General features: G+C 47.5%; 1 protein-coding gene across 1 annotated transcript in view; it reads left to right on the top strand.

Moving 5' to 3' along the window:
* The window catches only part of Vdr (vitamin D receptor), a 65,001-nt gene extending 49,545 nt beyond the window's left edge, over nt 1-15,456 (top strand). Inside the window, exons 8-11 of the mRNA XM_070039804.1 lie at nt 1,452-1,620; nt 10,286-10,437; nt 10,627-10,743; nt 12,416-15,456. Coding sequence (XP_069895905.1) covers nt 1,452-1,620; nt 10,286-10,437; nt 10,627-10,743; nt 12,416-12,675 — 698 coding nt within the window. The 3' untranslated portion in view covers nt 12,676-15,456. The remainder of the gene's footprint in view (nt 1-1,451; nt 1,621-10,285; nt 10,438-10,626; nt 10,744-12,415) is intronic.
* Nucleotides 15,457-15,814: the final 358 nt, after the last annotated feature.

Genomic DNA, 15,814 nt, shown 5'->3' with positions numbered 1-15,814 from the left:
TCATTGAAGGCTTTGACCTTTACTGTCAAATAGCTGTCTAGATTATCTGCATAGATGTACATTTTCTATAATACCCATCATTTCATAAGAATTGTAAAGAGTCCCTGACTCTTTATAAATACCAACATCAATCTTGTTTCTAAATTATAAGTGAAAAGTGCAGATGTTTTACTTTGGAGTTCTTTGATCACTAGCAAGATTGAGCCTCCTCTTTCCCCATGGTTTTTGTTTTTTTTGTTTGATCATGGGGTTTGAACTCTCGTCTTGGGCACTGTCCCTGTGCTCTTCAGCTCAAGGCGAGTGCTCTACCACTTGAGCCACAGTGCCACTTCCTGTTTTCTAGTGGTTTATTGGAGATAAGAGTCTCACAGACTTTCCTGCCTGGGCTGGCTTTGAACCGTGAACCTCAGATCTTAGTCTCCTCAGTAGCTGGGATTACAGATATGAGCCACCAGTGCCCGGCCTCGTTGGTTTTTTTGTTTCCACATTCTTTATTGGTTTGGGGGGAGGAGTGTTGAGATAAAGTCTTCTTGCTATATAGCCCAGGTTGGACTTGAACTCAAGACCCTCCTGCCTCTGCCTCCCAAGTGCTGGGATCATTTGGAACACAGTCTGCCTACAAAATCATTGCTCAAGGAAGTCTTGTTTTTCCAGGTATCTCTGCCTCTTGGAATTTTTGTGTTTTCCAGTACTGGAGTTTGAGCTCAAGGTCTCATACTCTTGCTTGGCTTGTTTTGTTCAAGGCTAGCCTTCTACCACTTGATCCACACTTCCACTTCCAGATTTTTTCTGGTTAATTGGAGATAAGAGTCTCACAGACTAAAAAAAAAGAAAAAAAGAGTCTCACAGACTTTTCTGCCTGGACTGGCTTTGAACTGTGATCCTCAGATTGCAACCTCCTGAATAGCTAGGATTACAGGTGTGAACCACCAGCACCCAGCTTGCCTCTTGGATTTTACCAGTTTATAAGGCTAAAAGAAGAGACACAGGGGAGCTGGGAAGGTGGCTCAGTGGTAGAGTGCTTGCCTCCCATGCATGAGGGCCTGGGTTTCATTCCTCAGCACCACATAAGCAGAAAAAGCCAGAAGTGGCACTGTGGCTCAAGTGGTAGAGTGCTAGCCTTGAGCTGAAGAGCTCAGGGACAGCGACAAGGCCCTGAAGTCAGGCCCACAACTGACCAAGAGTGCGGAGGGGGAAATTGGAGGTGTGGCTCAGTCGGTAGGATGCTAGCCAATGAGTGAAAGTGTCAGGTACTGAGTTCAGATCCCAGTCTTGGACCATAGAAAAAGAAAAGAGATGAGATACAGAGAGACCTTGAAGAAGCCTGGGCCTGGGCTCAGGAGTCTGGAGGAAGGCTACCACTGGTTCTGCAGCTATGATACATGTGTTCCTCTCCGAGGCAGGCAAGAGGGTCTCAGCCTTCAATAGCTCCTCCCTGTCTTCTTCCCTAGACATTATGGAGCCCTCCAACTTCTACCTGGATTTGAATGAAGAAGACCCAGATGACCCCTCGGTGACACTGGGCCTGTCCCAGCTCTCCATGTTGCCCCATTTGGCTGATCTGGTCAGTTACAGTATCCAAAAGGTCATTGGCTTTGCCAAGATGATCCCAGGATTCAGGTAAGAAACTTCTGGAACATCTGGGGGGAGCAGACAGAATCCATGACTGGGCTAGAAGAAGGCTCACAAATCCTCCGCTTTCCCAAAACATAGATTTAGACTTCCTAAGTCAGAGTCTGGGGGAAGTTGAGCCCAGGAGTCTGCATTTTGGATATTTAGCCCACCAGCATTACTCTGGGAGCTGATCCCAAAGGGCTCTCTGTCCCACACTTTCTGGATAATGAAATGAGGTTTAGTAGCCAGCCAGGACCTCTTTCTGGTGTCAGAGCCAGGCCTAGAGTTCACTAGAGTGGACAGTGCCTGTTTCCTTGACTCTAATCTTTGCATCATTCCTTCACATTCAATGGACAGTATTCCCCCACTCCCAGTTTCAAGAAATGATAGACGAAAGCACAGGGCATATAGACTTGTTTAAAAAAGAATGCCGGATGCCAGTGGTTCACACCTGTAACCCTAGCTACTTAAGAGGCTGAAATCTGAGGATCAAGGTTTGAAGCCAGTCAGACAGGAAAGTCTTATTCTCCAATTAAATACCAAAAGTTAGAAGTGGAGCTACAGTTCAAGTGGAGAGTCTTAAGTGAAAAAAGGCTTAGGGACACCATCTAGGTCTAAGTTCAAGTCCCAGGGCTGGCACACAAAAATATATTTTTTTAATCCAGAAATCCAAGAGGGATGGAAGCAAAGCTTAGTGGCATGTATGGCCTGGCCATCCTTCATCCACATTCCCTTCTCCAGCCCTCAAGTCCTGGGGCATGAACTCAGGGTCTGGGCACAGTCCCTGACCTTTTATTCTCAAGGCTAATGCTCTACCATTTGAACCACAGCTTCACTTCCAGCTTTTTTTTTTTTTTTTTTGTAGTTTAGTGGCAGACTTTCCTGACCAAGTTGGCTTCAAACCATTATCCTCAGATCTCAGCCTCCTGAGTGGCTAGGATTACAGGTGTGAGCCACCAGTACCTGGCCAAATTCCCATTGAAACACCATTTCCTGTTCAGTATAAGCCCTTTGGCCAAAACAGATATAAGGAGTTCTACTGGATTAGAGCTTCTCCTTTATAGATGGATAGAAATTCTTCTCCTTCATTCCAGTGTCCTAGTGTTTTAATAATATAATGTGTATAAGACATCTGAATATTCTGCAGCATTAAATACTGTTAAAAGAATAAACAACTGTCACTTTTAGTAGATACTTTGTAAGACAATTCCATCTCCCAATATATAGTTTATATATGTAGTGGGATATATATTTAGATCCTTATTCTTCCCAGTTCATTGTATCCACTGCCATTAGATATACACACAATGCAGTTTAGAATTAGAAAAGGATAACACTAGTGGCTCACCGCTGTAATCCTTACTACCCAGGAGGCTAAAATCTGAGGATCAGGGTTTCAACCCAACCCAAGCAGGACAGTCCATGAGACTCTAATCTCCAATTAACTGCTAATCCTGAGAGCAGGAAAATGAGTTGACATTGGCAAATTCAGCTGGAAACTAAGAGCTGTCCTTTATTGTCTGTATGACGATCTGACCCCCTGGGTGTTGGGAATTCATAGGGCTAAACTGAGGCACTTCCCAGTTTCTTTCTGCCCTTAGATAACTGACTTTGTTATTGTATGTGTGTCACCAACACCACAACCTGAAAGTCTCCAATGCTCTTCTGGTCTCTACTTGAACCCGCTTATTGTATTCGCTTTTGGTTGCAACATAAGCACAAGGGCCATCTGGCATACTGGCAGGAACAAGTGACTGTATCTTTGGTGAACCCCACGTGCTACTGGGCCTGGTTTACCTAAACCCAGAGCCTTTCCTTGCCAACCACCAAAACATTCCATGGAGCACAAGTTCCAACTCCCTCCTCCCTTCTGTTATTATTTGCAAACTCTGTGTCTTCCAGACTCTTGTTTTGTGTAAATAGCTAGAGAAGAAAACACTTTATGGTGCAGAGTCTGCAGGGCAGCACCTGGCTTCCATTCTAGTTTTGATTACCTGTCAGGCTTTGTCCTTTCTTGCTCTAGTAGGATCTTGGACAGGTAGTCCCTGAGCCCCTTAGGTGCTGATGTTTGGTGCTTGTCATTAGAGACTATGGTTGAACACTTGGGAAATCTGTCCTGAAAAGAAAGTTTCTCATGCTGGGTGCCTGTAGCTCACTCCTAGCTATGTAGGAGTCTGAGATCAGAAGACCACGGTTCAAAGCCAGCCCAAGAAGCAAAGTCCCTAAAACTATATCCAGTTAGCAACTAAAAAGCTAGAAGCAGAGTTGTGGCTTAAGTGGTAGTGTGCCAGCCTTGAGCAAAAAAGCTAAGGGACAGTGCCCAGGCCCTGAGTTCAACCTCAGTAGTGGCACAGAAAAAAAAAAATTAGGCTGAGGTGAGAGGTTTATCTTCCCAAGAAGTTGAGGACCAGTAGTTGTGTCGAGGCTTTGATCTTGCTGCCCGTAGGCAGGGGCCCATCCTCCTGTAGGAATGGGAAGGCAAGTGAGAAGTGTGTGTGGGTGAGGGAATAGGGGTAGGATGAGAATCTGGCAGGGTGGGACTGGATGGGCTGTTCTGGGTGTAACTATGCCTAAGCAGCCTTTGGCCCTGCTCCCTCCTCCTACCTCCTCTAGGGATCATCCGTAAACTTTCTTCTTTGGTAGTACAAAAGAAATTCCAGGCACTGAAGGCTCATGCCTGTAATCCTAGCTGCTCAGGAGACTGAGATCTGAAGATTGTGGTTCAAAGCTAGCCCACACAAGAAAGCCCATGAGACTCTTCTCTCCTATTAATTACCAAAAGGCCAGAAGTGGCTCAAGTGGTAGAGTACTAGCCTTAAGCAAAAGAAGGTCAAGAACAGTATCCAGGCCCTGAGTTCAAGCCTCATCACTGGCACAAAAAAGAAAGAGAAAAAGAGAAAAAGGAAGGAAAGAAGAAAGTCAGGGAGGGAGGGAGGAAGGGAGAGAGGGAGGAAGGAAGGAAGGAAGGAAGGAAGGAAGGAAGAAGCAGGCAGGCTGGAAGGCAAGGAGGGGTGGGAGGGAGGAGGGAAGGAAAGAGTAGATTGAGAGGACGTTGTCCTCTGAGCAGTGGAGGATGCAAGTAGGGACCCAGCACCCAGGCTGGGTCACAAGAGACCCATTGCGGGGCACAAGAGGCCTAGCTCTATGAGCCAGATGCCTCAAGTTCGTTTCTAGGGACTCCTTCCTGAGTCCAAGGCCGAGGTCAGGGGTGTCATGTCCTTTTCTGGCACATCCACCCAACCAACAGCTTTCTTGTATAAACTGTGTGTGAGAGAGAAGTTGACTAGGACACACAGTCCCTGCCCTCCAGGGATGCACAGACTGATGGAAGAGATAGACAGGTAAACAATGGCTGCAAAGAGATAAAGGGCTGGGCAGAAACCTGCTTCCAGGACCGTGGGAACACAGGCAAGGAGGGGCTAGACCCTGCCCTTAAGGGTGGGAAAGACATAGACACCGCAGCGCCATGCCAGGGCACAGATCAGATGCCCAAAAGCGGCCACAACTATGAAATGACAAGGGGGCAAACCAGGGAGGAGCTACGTGGCTGTAGGAGGAGATTTCCTACCTGCTTCCCCTGGCATCAACTCTTGTGCACCACTGTTCTAAGCTTCGAACCATGCTTAGAAATCCCAGCTGAACGACTATGTTTATTGCAGCATTATTTACCATAGCTAAGATATGGAAGCAACCCAGATGCCCCTCAGTAGATGAATGGATCAAGAAAATGTGGTATATACACAATGGAATTCTATGCCTCCATCAGAAAGAATGGCATTGCCCCATTTGTTAGGACATGGAAAGGCTTGGAAAAAATTATATTAAGTGAAGTAAGCCAGGCCCAAAGAAACATAGGTCCCATGGTTTCCCTTATTTGCAATATCTAGTACATGTCTGAGACAAGCAGAAAAGCTCAGATAAGTTCATGTTAGGGAAATGAACCCTAAAATATGTATTCAAATGTTTTTTTTTCTTTCATGCGATTGTTTCTAACACATTTATAAGATTATTTCTTTGTTGTTTTGTATGTCCCTCCCCCACAGCATAACCCCTGCTTTCACTGTATTTGATGTTGGTATAATTTGTGGAGGGGAAGGGGAAAAACAAATCGTTTAAATAGGGATACAGGTGGACCCATTGCAACAATGAGATGTACAAGTCGTTATGTCAAAAAAGAACTTTACAACTTTGGTGCAGGAGAGGATTGGGGGCGGGGGCGGAGGGAGGATGGGAAGGGATGGGAAGGGGAAACAAAGGAGGAGGCTACAATGCTTGATAAGAAATGTACTCATTATCTTGCCCATGTAATTGTAACCCCTCTGTACAGTATTTTCACAATAAAAAAGAAAAAGGAAAAAAGAAATCCCAGCTGAGCACTGGTAGCTCATGTCTGAAATCCCAGATACTTGGGAGGCTGAGATCTGAGGATCATTGTTTGAAGCCAGCCTGAGCAGGAAAGTCTATAAGACTCTTCTCTCCACTAAACTAAAAAAAAATAAAAAAAATCCATGGGGCTGGGAAGGTGGCTCAGTGGTAGAGCGCTTGCCTTGCATACATGAAGCCCTGGGTTCAATTCCTCAGCACCACATAAGCAAAAAGAAAAAAAAAGCCAGAAGTGGCACTGTGGCTCAAGTGGTAGAGTGCTAGCCTTGAGCTGAAGAGCTGAGGGACAGCGCCCAGGCCCAGAGTTCAGGCCCCATGACTGGACCCAAAAAAAAAAATCCAGAAGTAGAGCTGTGGTTCAGGTGGTAGAGCGCTAGCCTTCAGCACAAAAGCTGAATATACCCACGCCAAGTTCAAGCCCCAGAACCACACAGACACACAGACACACAGACACACAGACACACAGACACACACACACACACAGACACACACACACACACACACACACACACACACACACACACACAAATGGAATGGTGATCTTGCCTGTTATCCCAGCTACAACAGGAAGCAAAAAATAGGAAGATCTCAGTCCAGGCAGGAAGTGACACTTATCTCAAAAGTAACAGCTCAGAAAAGAGCTGGAGGATAGCTCAGCAGCAGATTGCTTCTCAGCAAATGTGAAGCCCTGCATTCAAATCCCACAACTTCCAAAAAAAAAAAAAACCCATTAGCCATGGTGAAAGGGGACTTTTCATGTTCATGTGAAAGTTTGGTTCTGCATGCCTTCAGGATATGAAACTATAAGCAATGGATGAATGGAGCATAGCTCAAGAGAAGAAGAATTAAGCCAGGCACTGTTGACTCACACCTGTAATCCTAGCTACTCAGAAGACTGAGATCTGAGGATCATGGTTCAAAGCCAGCCCAGGTGGGAACATCTGTGAGACTCTTATCTCTAATAAACTAACAAAAAACCTGGAGTGGAGCTATAGCTTAAGTGATAGATTGGCTAGCCTTGACCAAAAGAAGCTTAGGGACAGAGCCCAAGCCCTGAATTCAAGGCCCAGGACTGGCATACACACACACACACACATAACACACACACACACACACACACACACACACACACACACACACACACACACACACACAAGCAAACACAAACACCAAAAACAAGTAAACCAAAGAGTCAGAAACAATCTTTTATAAAGCTGAAAGGAAACACAGGGACAGGCAAAGCACAAGCAAAAGCAACACACAAACTGTAACCCAAACTGTACATCACCTTTACAATAACATTTTCTTATGTTTTTTTATTGTAAAAATACTGTACAGAGGGGTACATGAGTAAGGTAATGAGTACATTTCCTGTTGAGCATTGTTACCTCCTCCTTTGTTTTCCCCCTACGATCCCTTCCCTTCCCACCTCCCCAACTCCTCCCTCCCCTCCCCCGCCAAGTTGTAAAGTTCCTTTTTAACACAGTGTCTTGTACATCTCATTGTTAAATGGGTCAACCTGTATCCTTATTTAAGCATGTTGTTATTTCCCTTCCCCTCCCCAAATTAGAAAAATGGATATACAAGATACAGGGCACCGACACCCAATACAGTGAAAACAGGGGTTATGCTGTGGGGGAAGAACATACAAGAAAAGCAAAAAAAAAAAAAAAAATCACATAGTACATTTTAAATACGTTAAAAACAAGAGCAAAAAAGAAAGAAAAAACACTTGTGTCCCTATCTTAGGGTTCATTTCACTTAACATCATCTTATATGGTCATATGTACATAGCTTTTGACCTTTTCTGCTTGTCCTAAACATATACTAGTTTACAATAACTTTTTTTTTTTTTTTTGTCAGTGATTCGGGCCTGAACTCTGGGCCTGGGCGCTTGTCCCTGAGCTCTTCAGCTCAAGGCTAGTGCTCTACCACTTGAGCCATAGCTCTACTTCTGGCTTTTTCTGCTTATGTGGTACTGAGGAATAGAACCCAGGGCTTCATGCATGCAAGGCAAGCACTCTACCACTGAGCTACCTTCTCAGCCCCTACAATAACATTTTTTTTTATTTTTATTTTTTTGTTGGTCATGGGGCTTGAACTCTGGGCCTGGGCACTGTCCCTCAGCTCTTCAGCTCAAGGCGAGCACTCTACCACTTGAGCTACAGTGCCACTTCCCAATAACATTTTTTTTAAAGCAGCAATGCAAGTGGGTTGTAATTCTGCTTACAGTATTGCAGTGTGAGGGCTAGGTTCAGGAGTAGAAAGATAAGGCAGAACATCAGAAGAAGGATGGAAGTTCCTGCCCGGAGCTTGCAGCATGCTCAAAGGCATGGAGGTGTGAGAATACACAGCATCCAAATGCACAGTGTCAGTATTGCTAGAATGGAGGGGTGGTAGAGGCTGGGATAGGAAGTGAGGCTGGGAAAAGAGATGGAGCCAAATTAAGGAGTACAGGCTTGATTCTGGGGGGGCGGGGATAGGGAGGCAGTGTTTGAAAGTTAGTAAGGATAGGCTGGAAGCATGTTTCAAGCGGTAGAGTACCTTTCTAGCAAGAACAAGGCCCTAAATTCAAATCCAAGTACCACTGAGAGAAAGGGAGAGAGAAACAGTGGGGGAGAGAGAGAGAGAGAGAGATGGGGGAGGGAGGAAGAGAGGAAGAGGGAGAGGGAAAGGGAGAGGGAGAGGGAGAGGTTGAACTTCTGGTCACAAGAATGACATTTAGCTGAGGCAGAAGTAAGAAAGATGAGCGAGAGACCTGAGAGAGTTTGGGATTCCAATAGGAGTCTATTGTAGAGGACAACAATCAAGTCTTGAACCAGAGTACCTGGTGGAAACAGGATAAGCCCAAGGCCAATTCTTTCTCCTGGAGAAAGAATTGATTGAGCTTACTACTGAGGACTAGAGGATAGGAGGCTGGTGGCTCATGTTTGTAATTCTAGATACTAAGGAAGCTGAGATCTGGAGATGCTGCAAAGCCAGCCTGAGCAGACAAACCAAGACACATACCTCCAATTAATCAGCAAAAAAGCTGGAAGTGGTAGAGAGCCAACCTTGAAGGAAAAAGTTACACCCTAGGGGCAGGGGAAAGAAGGGAAGAGAAAGGAAAAGAAGAGGGGAAAGAGAAGGGGAAGGGAAAGGAGGAATGGAAGGAAAGTGAAGGGAAAGGGAGGGATGAGAAGGGGAAGGATGGGGAGGGGAGGGGAGGGAAGGAGAGGGAAGAGAAGGAAAGGAAGGAAAGGAAAAGAAAGGAAAGGAAAGGAAAGGAAAGGAAAGGAAAGGAAAGGAAAGGAAAGGAAAGGAAAGGAAAGGAAAGGAAAGGAAAGGAAAGGAAAGGAAAGGAAAGGAAAGGAAAGGAAGGGGAAGGAAGGGGAAGGAAGGGGAAGGTAGGGGAAGGAAGGGGAAGGAAGGGGAAGGAAAGGAAAGGGAAAAAAGGGAAAGGAAAGAGAAGAGAAAGGAATCATGGGCGGTATCAAGATGAACCTATTCATGTCATAACTTGGGAAGCTTCTTTAAGCTCCCTTCCTGTCCCTAAAAGCTCGGGCTGCGTAAGTCACTGGCTGGCTTTCTTTTGTCTTAGTCACCAAGCTGTTTCACTTCTCACCTTAGTACACAAGCAGTCTTGACTTGTTCTCCCTCAAGGAATATTCTTTTCCTCTCCAACTAGGTTACAAACCCCTTGATGAAGCAGGACACCGGTGGCTCACACCTGTAATCCTAGCTACTCAGGAGACTAAGATCTGAGGATCACAGTTTTAAGCCAGCCCCAGCAGGAAAGTCCATGAGACTCTAATTAACCACTAACAAGCCAGAAGTGGAGCTGTGGCTCAAGTGGTAGAGCAGTAGCCTTGAGCACAATAAATCTTAGGGATAGTACCCAGGCCCTGAGTTCAAGCCCCAGAACTAGCACCAAAAATCAAAAACAAACTCTTTTTTTTTTTTGGTGTTGGGGGGGGTCCGGTTGTGGGTCCTGAACTCTGGGCCTGGGCACTGTCCCTCAGCTCTTCAGCTCAAGGCTAGCACTCTACCACTTGAGCCACAGCGCCACTTCTGGCTTTTTTTTCTTTTTGCTTATGTGGTGCTGAGGAATCGAACCCAGGACCTCATGCATGCAAGGCAAGCGCTCTACCACTGAGCCACGTTCCCAGCCCCAAAGGCAAGCTCTTGATGAAGGATCTGAGTACCTGCAGCTCACCTATCAGGGCAAAACACTAAACAGATGTGTGTGATTTGCGCTGTGTGATTTGTGATGTAAGGGTCACCCCACACCCTCCTGCCCCTCCCACAGGGATCTCACCGCTGACGACCAAATCGTGCTGCTGAAGTCCAGTGCCATCGAGGTGATCATGTTGCGCTCTAACCAGTCCTTCAGCATGGATGACATGACCTGGGACTGTGGCAGCCAGGACTACAAATACGACGTGACTGATGTGACCAAAGGTGCGGCTGGAGTCCTCCTGTACCTTTTCCTCTGGCTCCACCTCACCTGGAGGTCTTGAGTTCCCATCAGGCATATGGAAGGGGTCTAGGCAAACACTCCTTTAGGGAAAGAAGGGCCAGGGTCTGACTCTATGAGGGTGGGCGGCTCCCCCATTTCTGTCCACAACACCTGGCTATTCTCTCCCACAGCGGGACACAACCAGGAGCTGATTGAGCCCCTCATCAAGTTCCAGGTGGGGTTGAAGAAGCTGAACTTGCACGAGGAGGAACATGTCCTGCTCATGGCCATCTGCATTGTCTCCCCAGGTAATGCAGCCCAAGGATTGCTGGGAACTTGGGAACCTGGGAAGTGAGCAACCAAGTCCTAGTGAAGGCCAGAAGCAAAAGTAAATACCCACTGTCCTGGGGTATGTGGCCTACTGGGGTCCACTGGGGGGTCCCTCTTGCCCTTACCTTTGCCTTATAGAGACTGAAGGGGATTCATGGGCTCTGAAGAACCAGATAAACAGGGTCACAGGCCTGTGTGTTCCCAATTCCCAGGCTTTTCTCGTATGAACTGGGCTGAACTTTCCTGTGACTCAAGGTTCCTTAGAGTAGCTGGGTACTGGTAGCTCATGCCTCTAATCCTAGCTATTCAGGTAGGATCACAGTTCAAAGCCAGATGGGCAGGAAAGTCTGTGAGACTCTTATCTTCAATTAATGACTAAAAAGCCAAAAATGGAGCTGTGGCTCAAGTGGTAGAGGGCTAGCTTTGAGCGGAATAAAAAGCTCAAGGACAGCACTCAGGCCCTGAGTTCAACCCCTAGGATGGCAAAAAAGAAAACAAAACAAAAAACAACTGGAGAATGATAGATGGATCTGACTAGACTGTTTTTGGAGGCAATGTATGGTGACTCTTGATCTCTTCTTATTATTTGGGCTGGGAAGAGGGGAAAAGGCTGAGGAGGAAATTATTCTGGTCTTATTGGCAATGCAGCTTTGCGTCAGCCTGAGCCACGTTCAGAGAACAAGTAAAGCGTCTGTGCCCAGGACCGTGTTCTTGTCTCCTTTTTTTTTTTTTTTTTTTTTTGTCGGTCGTGGGGCTTGAACTCTGGGCCTGGGCGCTGTCCCTCAGCTCTTCAGCTCAAGGCGAACGCTCTACCACTTGAGCTACAGCACCACTTCCGGTTTTCTGGTGGTTTATTGGAGATAGGAGTCTCACGGTCTCTCCTGCCCGGGCTGGCTTTGAACCGTGATCCTCAGATCTCAGCCTCCTGAGTAGCTAGGATTACAGGCATGAGCCACCAGCGCCCGGCTCTTGTCTCCTTCTGTAGGCCCAAGGCAAGGACACAGCCTCCCCTTTCTCCTCTCCTGTGTCCATATAGCCAGCAATGACTTACTAGTTACTTGCTAAGCACTGGGCTAGGAATAGGGATCCACAGCAAAGGCCATAACTCTCCCTTTCCATGAAGCTTCCATGAGATGAACACCATGTAATGGTTAATTCCTAATGTGATGAGAGTTTTGAAAATCAAGGTATGGCTGGACACTGGTGGCACACATGTAATCCTAGCCACTCAGGAGGCTGAGATCTGAGGATCCAAAAAGGGGCGGGACGGGGGCGGGGGGAGAGGAGGGAGGTGTGGCTCAAGTGATAGAGTGCCAGCTTGGAATGAAAAAACTTAAGAACAGTGCCAAAGTCCTGAGTTCAAGCCTCAGGACCAGCAAACCACCTCCACCCCCACCCCAAGACAGAGGGAAAGACCTAGAATAGAGATAGAGGAAGTGAACTGAAGTGGGGCCAGGTCAGATGGGCTCATGAAAGCACTTGATCCTACATGCAATGGACAGCCGTTTAGGGACTGTAGGCAAGTTGATGGTGTCCCAAGTCATCAGTCACACAGGGTTGTGCAGGTAGGTAGGGGTGCTGATAAGATGGAGCAGTGGGGGAACTCAGTGCAGAACCCCTGAATCTTCTCCTCCCCACCCTGGCCCACAGACCGACCTGGAGTACAGGACCGCAAGCTGATTGAGGCCATCCAGGACCGTCTGTCCAACACACTGCAGACCTACATCCGCTGCCGCCACCCACCCCCTGGCAGCCACCTGCTCTATGCCAAGATGATCCAGAAGCTGGCCGACTTGCGCAGCCTCAATGAGGAGCACTCCAAGCAGTACCGCTGCCTTTCCTTCCAGCCCGGGAGCAGCATGAAGCTCACACCCCTTGTGCTTGAGGTGTTTGGCAACGAGATCTCCTGACCAGGCTGGCCTGCCGTGGGGCCTGGGTAGGGGTGCTCTTCCAGGGGCCCCAATGCCCAAGCCTTGAGGAGCACCTCCCACCCCTTCTGTCACCGCTCCCCTCCACCTGACCCAGTCTAATTCCAAGTTCCCTTTTCTGGGGGGCCACAGGCTGTCCTTTGTTCCTTGAGATCTCAGTCATAAGAGCTTGTTGTTTATTTGACCAAGAAACTCACGTGGGCGCGGAGGGCAGAGGCTGGAGAGTGGAGGCAGAGCCTCGCCCCAGGACACCCACCACCACCCTTCAGTTGGCTGCTCACTGGTGCTGAGAGAAGGTAGGCAGGAGAAATGTGCCCCATTTCTCAGGAACTGGGATACCTGTACTCCCCCCAGCTCCAGACCCACCCCTCCAGCATCTGGTAGGGATCCCCTTGCCCCTGCCCCAGTTTCCCGCCTCCCTCCCGACACCTCATTTCATCTTTCCCTGCTGCCAGTCTGAGTTGATGTCCCAGCTCAGTAGACTCCACACAGTTCTGTCTCCTCTGCTTGTCTTCATACCCCTGATCTCTGATAGTCCAGGGTGACCAAGCACAAGAGAATGAGGGTGGTGATCCTCCCCGTGTCCAGCCTCCCTGACTGAAGGACACATGTCTAGCTCCACCATGCTACCTTCCTCCTCTTGTCGTGGTCTTTGGTTCACAGGCAGCAGCTCCTCTGGTACAGGGGGGTTTCCTTTTCATCTCTGGAGCCACTGATCCCCAAACCCCACCTGAGAGACCCCAGGAAGGTGACTTGCTAGGCCCAGGCAATGGAGAGCAGATAAAAACCACCGCAACAGATGGTGGCTCCCCGACTGTCCCTGTCACAAAGCCCAGAGCTCCTGGGCTTGAATGGAAGGGTTGGATTAGACACAGCTCTTCTCCCAGTCGCTCATGTGGCCAGATTCAAGTTACCCTTGGGTTGCAGGGATGGGGGCATCTGTACAGAGGGGATTCTCCCAGAAAGACTCATGGATCATCCTCAAGGTGACTGGTTGAGCCAGGCACTGGTGGTACACGACTGTAACCATAGCTACTCAGGCTGAGATCTGAGGATTGTGGTTTGAAGCCAGACTGGGCAGGAAAGTCCATGAGGCTCTTCTGTCCAAGGAACCACCAGAAAACTGGAAGTGGTGCTGTGGCTCAAAGTGGTATAACACTAGCCTTGAGTGAAAAAGCTCAGGGATAGCACTCAGGCCCTGAGTTCAAGCCCTACAACTGATCCAAAAAAAGACTGGTTGAGTTAGACACATCGCTGCATTAGAAGCACCAACAGGGAGTAAGGCCAGTGAGAACAGGGATACCCCAAACCCCAGAAGATCTTTATCTCTACCTGTTGTTCCCTGACAAGTCCAAGTGGAACCAGACAAATGCTCCGAAAGCCACCAGTGTCCACCTCATTTCTCATGTCCCAGAATGCCTCAGGCAGAAAACTTTCCCCTACCACGTTGCAGCATAGCACACACAAAGCTTTGTGTTCAATGTATTAGCTAGAGCAAGAATCAGACTCCCTTTGTTCTGTGTCCTGGTATTGAAGGTAGCAGGTTCACTGATTCACAGCTATTTTGGGGGGGAGGGGGGGAGAGATTGTGAAAGTATTGTACATTCATGATTACTGCTGTTACTTTATGAGAGTTTAGGAAAAGACCTTTGATTTTACCTGCAGAATACATTGATCGAGCCTACTATTCTGAGGGAGGAAAAGCTTGAAAAACAACTCAACTAATTCAACCCCCCTTGTGAAGGAAACTGACACTTAGAGGAGGGTGTGACTTACCCAAGCTCATATAACTAGTTAGAAACAGTGCCAGAACTGAAGTAGAATTGAGGCTCACAGTCCAATATTGCACTACCCCTGGACTTTGAGCTCAGATCCTATTTCTCATTCCCCTGACAGCTGATCTGACGAGGGTAGCCTTAGATCTGGAGAAAGTAGAGATCTGGGATCCATTCCTTCCTTCTCTTGGTTGTAACCCTAGTGACCCATGGGGAGGAGGAAGGAGCCTCTGACTCAATGGGACTCTCTCTCTCTCTCTCTCTCTCTCTCTCTCTCTCTCTCTCTCTCTCTCTCTCTCTCTCTCTCTCACACACACACACACACACACACACACACACACACACACACACACACACACACACACACACACACTGTGGTCTTATCAATAAAATACACTGGTCTTGGTTAAGTCCTTCCTTTATGGTCCTCCCTCTGCCCTGCTCTCTCCCCATAACAGCATCAATTACTCAGCCCAAGGGCCCCTAGCCACCCAGGCCACCCCAAAGGAAAGTTGTCTTTGAGAGGGGAAGACCCAAGAAGTGGGAAAAGTAAAGTTTGAAGGAACTGGATCAGAAGAAAAACGGTGTCATCTGGTCCATTTTATAATGAGAGTTTGAAGAGACGGGCATTTATAAAACAAAAGAATACTATTGGAAATGAAAGGAATGCGTGACCTTGCATGAGAAACAGCCAAGATTCCCAGATATAGGGAGACCCCTCCCATTGGGTAACTGGAAGAGTCCAAGTGGGGATCCAGAAAGAGTGGCATATACGACAAATGTGGTGGCAGTAAGGCACCAGGAGGAAGCTTTAAAGATCTGCTGAGGAATTGCTAAGTGAAAAAAGAAGTTCACCAGAATCTTGTCAAATCAACTCATGGGGGAAGGGGGAAAAAGCTTTGCTTATGGAAATAAAAATTGCTCATACGTCCCATGGCACTTACCATTGTGTAAATACTGCTGTAAATAAAAGCGTTATGAAAACCAACCTGCTCTATCTTTACAAGGACCCTATGGGAGAGGAACTGTTACTACCCTTACTCACCAGAGAGCTGGACTCAAAGCAAAAGTGACAGAGGTGGGATTTGAACACTTGACAATCAGCTCCAGAAGCCATTAATTAACTTGACATTCAGCCGTGACAGGGTCTGACAAGTGATGGACAGTCTCACCAGTTTTCTCTCTCTCTCTCTCTCTCTCTCTCTCTCTCTCTCTCTCTCTCTCTCTCTCTCTCTCTCTCTCTCTCTCTCTCTGCCAGTCCTCCTGAGGATTGAACGCTTGGGCTCTGTCCCTGATCTGCTTTTGCTCAAGGCTAGTGCTCTACCACTTGAGCCACAACACCACTT

This window comes from Dipodomys merriami, unplaced genomic scaffold, assembly GCF_024711535.1.
Source record: "Dipodomys merriami isolate MVZ:Mamm:240054 unplaced genomic scaffold, mDipMer1.0.p SCAF_10, whole genome shotgun sequence".
Lineage (NCBI taxonomy): Eukaryota > Metazoa > Chordata > Mammalia > Rodentia > Heteromyidae > Dipodomys > Dipodomys merriami.
This window is presented reverse-complemented; position numbering and strand designations above follow the sequence as displayed.